Source organism: Priapulus caudatus, unplaced genomic scaffold, assembly GCF_000485595.1.
Source record: "Priapulus caudatus unplaced genomic scaffold, Priapulus_caudatus-5.0.1 Scaffold1524, whole genome shotgun sequence".
In the NCBI taxonomy this organism is placed as follows: Eukaryota; Metazoa; Priapulida; class Priapulimorpha; order Priapulimorphida; family Priapulidae; genus Priapulus; species Priapulus caudatus.
Window position 1 is genome coordinate 51947 of NW_014578585.1, and position 11907 is coordinate 63853.

Below are 11907 nucleotides of genomic sequence, written 5' to 3' on the forward strand. Positions count from 1 at the left end.
CCATGAACATTATGTTGAGCAACCTGACGGTATATATAGATAGTCATAGTATAGTATAGTATAAGTATAGTATAGTATAGTATAGTATAGTATAGTAAATGTATAGTAATAGTAATAGTATAGTAATATGTATATGTATAAGTATAGTAATAGTATAGTTATAGTATAGTATCAGTATACGTATAAGTAATAACGTATAGTATAGTATAAGTATATAATGTAAGTATACGTAATAGCTTTTATTGCAAAGTAATTATAAATTATTTTTATGATTCCAAAATAAACGGATGAATAGTATAACCTTCGGGATTTATTGTGGCATAGCTATAGCATACATACTATTGGTTATTATTTAGTAAAAAAAAACGCTATAAATTGTATATTAAGTATCAGGTGAGTTATATTAGTATTTAAATAAAGTGTACTTTAAGATTATATCCAGATATCACTACAACTAAAGCTTAACTCAATTTCTAATTAACCTAGCATCTTGAACACTGTATATATAGTAGTATAGTATAGAAGATAAGTATAGTATAGCTATAGTATAGTATAGTATAGTATAAGTATAGTATAGTATGAGTATATGTATACGGCGGTAAACCACCTCAATGTAGAAATAATTTAGTTTTCTTGTAAAAAGGATCTTAATCGCAATATTACATAGCATAATATTGTATCAAGTACTGAAGGATTGATTTTAATAGGGGAGATAATCTCTAGATATCTAGTTTTAAAATGCGTTAATAAATTAACAATTCGCTTGGTGTTAGAGTACTATTTAAAAGAAGCCGGAAGTCATTATGGTACGTGCTGGCGGACGTATATCGACCTGTATGGTCTCTTAACCGTCGTGAACTACGGCTAATAGTATAGTATAGTATAGTAATAGTATTAGTATAGTATCAGATAACGATGGGGAATACCGAAGTTACGAAGTTATAGTGAGAAATCATCCACACGTATAACAGTATACGTATAGTATAGGTATAGTATAGTATAGTATAGTAATAGTATAGTATAGTATAGTATAGGCTCAGCCTAAAATTCATGTATACGTATAGTATAGTATAGTATAGTATAGTATAGGCGCAACAATATATCGCCAAAACTAATAAGTAATTAGACGATGATATCAAGTATCTAGTACTTAAGTATAACGGTTTGTTCTTATTACTATGGAAGAATAAACGTAAATAATAGTCTATTGGAAAAATCAAAGAAATGAAGTATTACAGTTATATTTTGTTTATTTAGTTTTGTATTACGCATTATATTATTTAGTTATTAATATTTTTCAGGGTTATTATAATGAGTAATTATAATAATAAAAACTGTCGTTTCAAAAAAATTACCAGGAATTATTATTCAATTGTTTTGCATAGAGATCAATTTTTGTTGTACTACACTCCCAAGGATACATAATATGATAAAGCAATTAGATCGAATAAGGTGGATCCAAAAGTAGACACGGCCTATTAATTCTTTATATCATAATTTATTTCCTATTTCGCCAACTTTTTCTCCAGTAAGTACGATAAGATTGAAATATTTATTCAAGATCACTAGTGATAATAATACAGTATTAGGTGAACAAGGTAATCTGCCACATATATGAGCGACTCGGGCCATGTAAATTAAAGTAAATACGTATAGTATCACGCATACAAACGCAAATGTATAGCTATATGTAAGCATAACAAAGAGAACATAAAGTAATTATCCGGAATCATTCAAAATCGAGCTCACTGTCTTAAACTAGTTCATAGGTAATCATATATAATATAATGCAATTCAAGACCAGAGTCAAATTTATCAAGTTAATAGTACACGTTAATTAAATGATATGAAGTGATAGCGGTCAAGAATCCCGAACGATGGTAGATATATATGTGAGATACGAATCTGTTGAATGAATAGGTGATATGTAATTTCCTAACGAGATAGTATATAAGCTATCAGACGAGGTAGTCAACACACCTAATACTACGTGCGCCGTCACAGGAAGACGCATGTACAGTATACCGGGTATACCAAGCAACGTACGAAGAAAGACGAGGTCCCGTAACAGCAGCTACTATTACGTCTGGGATCGAATATAGCGATGAGTATCCACTATTCCGAAAGTGTATTTCTCGCGAGTATCGAATGTGTGACATCGAAATCGACAACACGAGATGTATTATACAGATACTTTCATAAAGTCTGATATTAACTAGGTGCCGTGTGTGATACGACCAGTGAGTCGTGATGGATAAAACGCGTATAATTAACGGTAGTGCGTGCGTGTCTGCGACGAGGTGCTGAGATAGCAGTGCTAGATAGCGTGCGTTAGTTACAGACGTCTACATGCGGTATAATATATAGCGCGAGTAATATCAATGCGCGTACAATGTTAGTATTATATGCATGAGGTGTATTAATGCTTATAGGCTAATAATCTGGGCTCGTTGTCAGAAACAAACTAGTATGATACGTTTCTAAAACGTATTATTTGATATATAAGTTATTAGTATATACTTTTTCACGTAATATAAGAACGTTGGACAGAAATGCATGTGAAACTTACGAATTGTTCTCGTATTAATATCAGTGAATAGGAGCTGGTACCTCAGGTTCGAAGAAGAAAAATTTGGTGCATTATAAGGCGAAAGTAAAATAGTGACCATAACTTCTTAAGACCAATTTGTTTGCTAAGCACAAAGAGGTCCTCAATTGGTCAAAAACGCGTCGTATAGTATTTAGGAGAGTGTCATCACATGCGAACGGTAATTTGATGTGCGATTATTACATGTATAGTAGATCACTCAGTATAACGGTTGTATATTGATCATCTGTAGGAGTGCGTGTGTGCATGTGCGTGTATGTATAGGTGACTGACGCGTGACGTTACTACCATGCGTGTGATTATAGCCTAAATCAGGTATTTATTTTAAAGATATAGCTCCAAAAAACGATAAACTACACTGACAGTCAATACATGAGACTATAATAAATGAAGTGAATGTTATATAGACTGTTAAGATGTATACAACAGCGTAGACACACTTCGTACTTAGTCGCACAAGTATTAAGGGCGCTGTATTATCGAGATGCAGTGGATGACGAACACGATATGTAGGTTTCAACAAACTATTATTCACTAACCATGCTCATAATGTTATCACTCAATTGTGATCATATCCTACTGAGATAATTACTAATAGTATATCTGCACATATCTATAACGTTATAGCTCATAATAAGGAGGGCTTCCGATTACACGAACTAGTAGATAAGTAATTATGCAGAGGTGACTGCTTAGTAAACTAACGTGTGAATAATTAATTTGGCCATAGAAGATGCGTATCACTAATCATTAGTTCATAGTTATATACACGAGATAGTATAGTATATGTATGTAAATACGTATATGGAACAATTATCATTCGAGTCTATTTGTCACCGTATAGATTAAGTCAGGCTAATGAATCAGCATTTAATCAGGGCCGTTTATGGGAGTTAATGTTATCGGAGTATCAGAAAATAATCAAGACCGAAAAAATGCAAAGTATAACGAGATAGTATAGTATGTATACGTATAGTATACGTATTGACAGTATTATTATTATTTATTATTTCCCAAAGTGGATCACGATGGGCCGTGGCGATCAAAGACTTGATGGTCGTTGAACACAAGATTTACTATGAGATTTGAAATCAGGTGAGGTAGCAGACCTGTCGCTGGCACGTACCCGTGCTTCTAGGTTGCGGACGGGACCGTGTCCTAGATTTGGGAGCCATATGGGATTCACTGCAGAATTTTGCGCAGGATGTGTCATTATTATTATTATTATTATTATTATTTATTATAATAATAACTATTATTATTATGTTTTAGGGACGATGTTGAGTGGTTCGCGCAGGTCTGTACCTCACCTTCAAACTCATAGTAATCTTTGTCAACGACATCAAGGTACTTGATCGCACAGCGTCTTGCATTTTGGTCTTGATCACTTCTGCCGAACAGAACCAGTACGCCGTAATGTGTCATAGCCGCATGGGGACAAAATGCGATGAATGTCACTGTAACTATGAACTAATGCATGTAGATCTCTCGGCAATTAATTATTCACACGTGTTACAGGAACGATATAATATAGTTCGTGTAATCGGAAGCCCCTTATTGGAGTATAGATATGTGCAGAGGTAATTATCTCAGTAGATAATGATCACAAGTAAATGGAATGTTAGTGGAATAATAGTTTGTGAACCTACATCGTCGCTCCTGCACCTCGCACATACGCGCCTATGTGCGACTAGCCCGAAGTGGCTGTGAATCTCAACGTCTATATACATTCCATGTATTATCATGTGGGTGTATTATCGTTTTTTGGAGCTAACCGATGCTAAACACACGCAGGTAGACGCACGCGCGCACTTACACGCACATGCACACACGCACCCAAAAGAGAAATCATATACACGTGTGAGCACATGAATGCACACAAACGTCGCAGGCAGACCTCTCCAAACGTGCCAAGAGACTCTTTGCTAGAAACATAATTAGTCTTAAGAGAAGTCTTGACATTCGCCTTAATACCAAATTTTTCTCTTCGACCGGAGCTCTATACACTGCATATGAGAACAATCGTAACGTTTCCATGTTTCTGTCAACGTTCTATGTGAAAAAGTAAATACTATAAAAAGTTTAGACTATACTAGTTTTGTTTCTGACAACGAGCCCAGATTGCAGCATATACCTCATGCATACATGTGCGCATGATTCGCGCTACATATATACGCATGTAGACGTGATCAACTCACGCACGAACGCACACCAATAGGTTCATCCACGCGCACGCGCACACGCACCTGAGTATAGACTTGAGTATCTGCTTAATCTCGTTTGTCGATTCGTGCCACATCGTCGCGCAGAAGTACACTTTCGGAATAGTCGACTTATCGCTATCGATCCCAGACGAATAGTAGCTGTTGTTGACCGGGACCCCGTCTTCCTGTACGTTAGCTTGGCCCGGTGCATCGCCGTCTTCCGGGCGCACGTAGTATAGGTGCTCGTCTGAAGCTTGATTCTCGTTAGGAATAGCGTTCTCAAGATCGTCGCTATTACCATCGTTCGGGATCTTGACCGCCTTCATTAATAACGAGAAGTAGAATGCTCTGGCTTGATTTGCATTATATTTAATGTTTGACTAGTAAGACGTCGATATAAATGATTCCGGATATTTTAATGTCTCATTTCGTGTATACATGCGTTTGTATGCGTATACATGCCCGCGCGTAGGCGATTACCTGCATGTACACTGTTGAAAATCACTTGCTTGGAAGAAAAAAGTCGGCGAAATAGGAAATAAATTCTGATATAAAGAATAATAGGCTGCATTTTGGCCCTATGATCTATGCTTACTCATATTATGTATCTTGGGAGTGAACAAAAATTGAATCTTGAAAAACAATGAATATATCTGGATTTTGAAACGGCACAGTTTTTAAATATAAACGAAAACTTAATAAATAATAAGTAAAACAAAAAACAAAAATGATGCTTCATTCTTGATTTCAGATATTGTTTTCCTAGTAAAGAAAAACGTTTCAGCAGTGTACGTCTATATAGTGCGAATATATGTGCGCATGAATAGGCTGAGCCTGGGTGGAGTTTTACCTTCACTAGTATTCCATCGTCGCGTCGACGGTTAAGAGCCAGGTCGACGTCCGCCAGCACGCTACAATGACTCGGCTTCTGAAACAGTCTAACACAAGGCGCCATATTGTTAAGTTAGACAGATTAAATAGACTCAGGTATGCCCTATAAAAATCAATCTTATGTAATATTATGCTATGGAATATTGCGATAAGATCTTTAAAAGAAAACTATATTACATGAGGTGGTACGCGAGTGTCAAGGTAGGTAATTGAAATTGAGTTTACTATGCTTAGTGTAGGGAAATCTTAAAGGACATTTTTAATATAACTCACGTATGAACAATTAGTTTTAAAAACAAAGTTGTGTGCAATAACATCCGAAGGTTATACCGTTTATTTGGAATCAAAATAATAATCTGAATAAAACGCGTCAGGGTTGCTCAAATGTAATGGTTTGTATAGTGTCAAAATGGCTGCATGATCTTATAAAAATCAATCGTCTGTGATATCTTCTGGGTCAATGAAGTCTGGTGCCCTGTGTACATGGACTGTTTTCACCACCTTTTATTACGCTCTGTGCATTCAGTGCATACGAAATCCAGTGCCTAAATACATGAGCAAGAAAATCATTGTGCCAATGCGTAAACAAGAACACAAATAAATTAGCCGTTCATACTTGATTGTCTTGGCGAGACGTTCACATGCCGGAAACCAAATATGCGATGTGATCCTTATGTGGGAGGCAATCAGCGCAATGCAGACAAGCAGCTCGATCCCCACCGTGAGTTTGTCCACCGGCGCGAGACCGTCAAATCGCACCTCGGCCCAATTCCAGTCCAGGTAGCCGGGCATGATCTCTTTCATGAAGCAGTCGTTTTGCTGGTTTGCTACGAAGCTGAGGATGACGAGTAGAATGAAGCAGGCGGGCAGTGCGAGCACGAGCGGCGTCGCGAAGCTGTAGCGCTGGATTAGCAGCTTGCAGGCGTACTTGCGCTGCCGATGAAGCACATCCAGGCGCTGAACTGCGCCGATCAGAAACACGTTGATCGCGTCGTGGTCATCGGTCAGTTCCTGCGCCAAAGTGCCGTTATTAAAGATCACCACGTACGGCTCTGGATTGGCGATGTGTTGGCATGAAGCAGCGATTGCACGGGAACGACATCCATCGTCAACAACACCATCAACGCATCAGCAGGCAGCATCTTCCACATTGTGACGAACACGAGATCTTGGGCCGCAGTTTCCTGACCTCTTCCTTAATGTTCGCCCCAAGAGGCGATGCACTCGTAGAAGATTTCTCACTGATGTAATTTTCCCAGTAAGACAGCGAGATGCATAGCGTGGCAAGTGGAATCATCCAGATGTCGTATCTTGCCAACTCAGTCTGTGCAGGCTGCAACATTACATTGTTTACTAGAGCAGAACTGTGTAAAGTGGTCATTAAAATAAAATAAAGAATGATTTCGTGACTTCGTTAACGGCCAAAACTTTACTAGTTTGGCCACGGACAAGTTAAAATAATGTATGCGATACTAGTAGAAGTGCATAATAATATGCCAATATTCCCCAATGTCTCTAATACGCCAATGATATTATGAAGCGTATATTATGTATTAAGTTTAAGGCAAGTCTTAATATACTCTTGATAGTCTGCAGGTCTAATGTTATAAGACGTCGGAGTGTAATACCATAATTATAAATATATTAGTATTAATAGCCGTGAGCCCACCATTCCTACGATGTGAAGTACTGTAAGGTAGCAGATCCCCACAATCTGTAAGAAGATAGCGGCAATATCTAGTACGAAGGCTCTTGTGGTCCTCTTGTCGTTGCTACTGCGTGACAGCATGCTGAAGAATACCGGGAATATGCCGAACGAGATTGACAGTGTCAGGGCGCCCACTACATCTAGACGTGGGCATAATCTTGAAGATCACCATCTGCGCCCACCCATGCATCGTCTCCGAGAAAAACACGCTGTTGAATGACAAGTAAGAGGATTGCTAACATGGGATTTTATCATCGTAATCAACGGTTTTTTTGGTGTAATGCAGTTTTGAAAGTGCTGCAATAATGTCGTGCAAACTTTGAGACAATTAGAGGGTAGAATAATTAAGGTGAAAACAGTTATGATTAACACTTCGACACACGGACATGCATCATTCACTCAATCATGCATGTGTACCGCAGTTTATTGTTTAACGTATCGTGTAAACAAGAGGTACCATGATTAAGGAGAAGTTTCGTTTCGTTAAACGACCCCCAAATTTCTCATTCTTCACCAGTGACGGTGGATACGATACTATATATATATAATATATATATATATATATATATATATCGTTTGTAGTGACCATGCGCTTTTTATATCCCACTCACTTTCTATATACTAAAGCTGGGTTTACACTATTCACTTTCTGTTGAAAAGCTTTGATCAACTTTTCAACTAATCGACCGAAAGTCGGCAGTGTAAACTTAAAAGTTTAGCGCTCAATTAGTTGAAATCAACTAGTTGAGAAAAGAGAACATGTTCTATTTTCTCACTTTTGGTCAGCGAGTTGGTCAATTTTTGCCATGCAGCCACTCTGATAACAGCAATCAGGAGATGTATCGCTCCACCCATGGGGAAGATTATTTCCCGCGCGCGCTTGCTATCGGCATCTGGCGCGAATTAATACGCGCAAAAATGCGTATTCAGGTTGCCTCGCACGCACACTGCTGGTCAAACGTTGAAACGTTTGCCGACTTGCGGTCGATAACGTAGAAAACTAAACATTTGATTGAAAAGTTGATTGACCGTTGAAAGTTTGATCAACTCGTCGACTTTTCGATAAACCCAGCTTAAAATGGATAAACTTTGCAACAAAAAGCCTACATACACCTACTGTGAGCATACTTGCAGTATGCAAACATCACGAAATGTTTTTATTGAGCCAGAAATGTGCATCGAAGTTAACCATGTTTATGCTATTTTGAAACTCCGTCGGATGGAGTTTCGGCGTACAGGTAGAGCGTACACATAGAGCGTACACATAGAGCGACGTGACTGAGATCGCCAACAGTAGGCCTACGCTAGCGCAAATAATTCGTGGAAAGAAAACACTATATTTATTTGCTGATTGCTGAAGTAATGTAGATAACATGTGATTTAAACAAATTTTACAATTTTCTACTGAACAAACATCGAATAATTAATTGTCTTGTTCTATCATAGAAAAGGTTGTTAATGAAAACTGCGATCGCTCGGCTATGTTTCGGATGTGTAAACACCGTGTAAACATTGAAAGAACTAGTTTCGTAAGGCTGTTTAGCTTTGCTGAAGAAATGTTATGAAAGTAGCAATACAAATGAGTTGTAGTGAATTTTTACACATATATCTGTGCAGGTATATCTGTGCATTTTGCTGCGAGAACAAGCCGTTTTAACACATGCATATATGCACACACAGCATACACACACGCATACACACACGCACGCACGTACCCCCCACCCCACAAGCGAAGGTCCGCGCGCGAACACACACACCACACACACACACACACAACACACACCACACCACACACACACACACACACACACACACACACACACACACACACACACACACACACACACACACATAAATACAGATACACTCCCTAACATAGACACACACAATTACAACTCGCCGCACGCACGTACTCACGCACGCGCGCACACAAACACACACACGCGCTAATCTTGAAATTCAATGTTATAGCTATGCAGTATATATATACTAGCAAGACACCCGGCGTTGCCCGGGAAATAAAGCGCTCAGTTGGTGACCACTTGGTTGAAAGAAAAATACCAACAAATCTATCTTCTATCTATCTATCTATCTATCTATCTATCTATGCTATTATCTATCTATCTATCTATCATCTATCTATCTATTCTATCTATTCTAATATCTATCTATCTATCTTATCTATCTATCTATCTATCTATCTATCTATCTATTCTATCTATCTATCTATCTATCTATCTATCTATCTATCTATCTATCTATCTATCTATCTATCTATCTATCTATCTATCTCACTCTATCTATCTATCTATCTATCTATCTATCTTCTATCTATCTATCTATCTAATCTATCTATCTATCTATCTATCTATCTATCTATCCTATCTATCTAATCTATCTAGTCTATCCTATCTATCTATCTATCTGATCTATCTATCTATCTATCTACTCTATCTATCATCATATCTGTCTGCTGTCTGTCTGTGTCTGTCTGTCTGTCTGTCTGTCTGTCTGTCGTCTGTCTGTCTGTCTGTCTGTCTGTCTGTCTGTCTGTCTGTCTGTCTGTCTGTCTGTTGTCTCTGTCGTCTGTCTGCTGTCTGTCTGTCTGTCTGTCGTCTGTCGTCTGTCTGTTGTCTGTCTGTCTGTCTGTCTCGTCTGCTGTCTGTCTGTCTGTCTGTCTGTCTGTCTGTCTGTCTGTCTGTCTGTCTGTCTGTCTGTCTGTCTGTCTGTCTGTCTGTCTGTCTGTCTGTCTGTCTGTCTGTCTGTCTGTCTGTCTGTCTGTCTGTCTGTCGTTCTGTCTGTCTGTCTGTCTGTCTGTCTGTCTGTCTGTCTGTCTGTCTGTCTGTCTGTCTGTCTGTGGCTGTCTGTCTGTCTGTCTGTCTGTCTGTCTGTCTGTCTGTCTGTCTGTCTGTCTGTCTGTCTGTCTGTCTGTCTGGTCTGTCTGTTCTGTCTGTCTGTCTGTCTGTCTGTCTGTCTGTCTGTCTGTCGTGTTTCTGTCTGTCTGTCTGTCTGTCTGTCTGGCTGTCTGTCTGTCTTCGTCTGTCTGTCTGTCTGTCTGTCTGTCTGTCTGTCTGTCTGTCTGTCTGTCTGTTGTCTGTCTGTCTGTCTGTCTGTCTGTCTGTCTGTCTGTCTGTCTGTCTGTCTGTCTGTCTGTCGTCTGTTCTGTCTGTCTGTCTGTCTGCTCTGTCTGTCTGTCTGTCTGTCTGTCTGTCTGTCTGTCTGTCTGTCTGTCTGTCTGCTGTTCTGTCTGTCTGTCTGTCTGTCTGTCTGTCTGTCTGTCTGTCTGTCTGTCTGTCGTCTGTCTGTCTGTCTGTCTGTCTGTCTGTCTGTCTGTCTGTCTGTCTGTCTTGTCTGTCTGTCTTGTCTGTCTGTCTGTCTGTCTGTTCTGTCTGTCTGTCGGTCTGTCTGTCTGTCTGTCTATCTAGTCTATCTATCTTATCTATCTATCTATGCTATCTATCTATCTATCTATCTATCTACTCTATCTATCTATCTTATCTATCATCATCTTCCATTCTATCTAATCTATATCCTGAGCTCTATCTACCTATCTATCTATCTATCTATCTATCCCACTCTATAATCTATAGTGCTATAGTCTTGCACACTCTGTATCAAGTCGGTGCAAGGTGAATGTCGTTACGACAATGACATGGCGCATGTAAAATAATCCATGTATTGTAACTCAATGTTACGCGCATTGTACAGTCATGCAGGTCAGTGCAAAGTGAATCCCGTCTGCATGTGGGCCGGTTTATTTGCCGCTGCTACAGAGGTGCGTTGATTGAACGCTGCTGCAGGGGCATGATTTTTTCATTATTTTTTCGTTTTGCGATTTCAGATGACCTCGGAGGTCAAATCCAATGTGCCCATGTTCCAATGTATCCAAGGTTACATGTAATGGCCATCCTTGGACATATAATATTATAGAGTGGCCGATATTGATTTGAATCGAACAGACGAACAGAGAAACTTCCAGTGATATGTATTAGATATGCATGGGCTTTTATGGTCTGTGAAAGTCTCCAAAGCATTGCTTTAATTTTTTTGCCATATTCGAACCGACCTCCTGTTGGAGTGATAAATAATTGGCAACGACAGCTACCGACAGGAAACCGTTTTTCAAACATATTCTGGGAATCTTATTATCTCATCTGACATAGGGTACTGTCCTCGTTCACTGGTTTAACCCCTATTTTGCCGCACGTTGTTTGGGATTTAGGTTGCGAAAATGTGTTTATGTTAGGTGGCAGCCCCGCTTGGCAGGATTTATTCCATATCACTGAGTCATTATTTCCCATGGGTAATATTGGTTTTTATTTCATAGCGCGCGGCAATAATCTCCACCAATTACAATGCCATATATTTAGTGGTTACATAATAATTTTATATGACGTACAGTGATCCATTAATGGAATTATGTCTTTAATGCTTAAAGAAGGTGGCTTTAAAGAGCCATGCACCCCCAGACCTTGTGTTTTAAGGTGCGCGAGCGC

The 11907-nt window shown here is 38.9% G+C and overlaps 1 protein-coding gene across 1 annotated transcript in view; it reads right to left on the reverse strand.

Annotated features, from left to right (window-relative positions):
* The window catches only part of LOC106816902, a 21152-nt gene extending 14645 nt beyond the window's left edge, over window positions 1-6507 (reverse strand). The window contains exons 1-4 of the mRNA XM_014821544.1: window positions 6320-6507; window positions 5663-5750; window positions 4855-5132; window positions 3919-3998 (exon numbers count right to left, since the gene is read on the reverse strand). Of these exons, the coding sequence (XP_014677030.1) occupies window positions 3919-3998; window positions 4855-5132; window positions 5663-5750; window positions 6320-6507 (634 nt within the window). The remainder of the gene's footprint in view (window positions 1-3918; window positions 3999-4854; window positions 5133-5662; window positions 5751-6319) is intronic.
* Between the last annotated feature and the right edge of the window lie 5400 nt (window positions 6508-11907).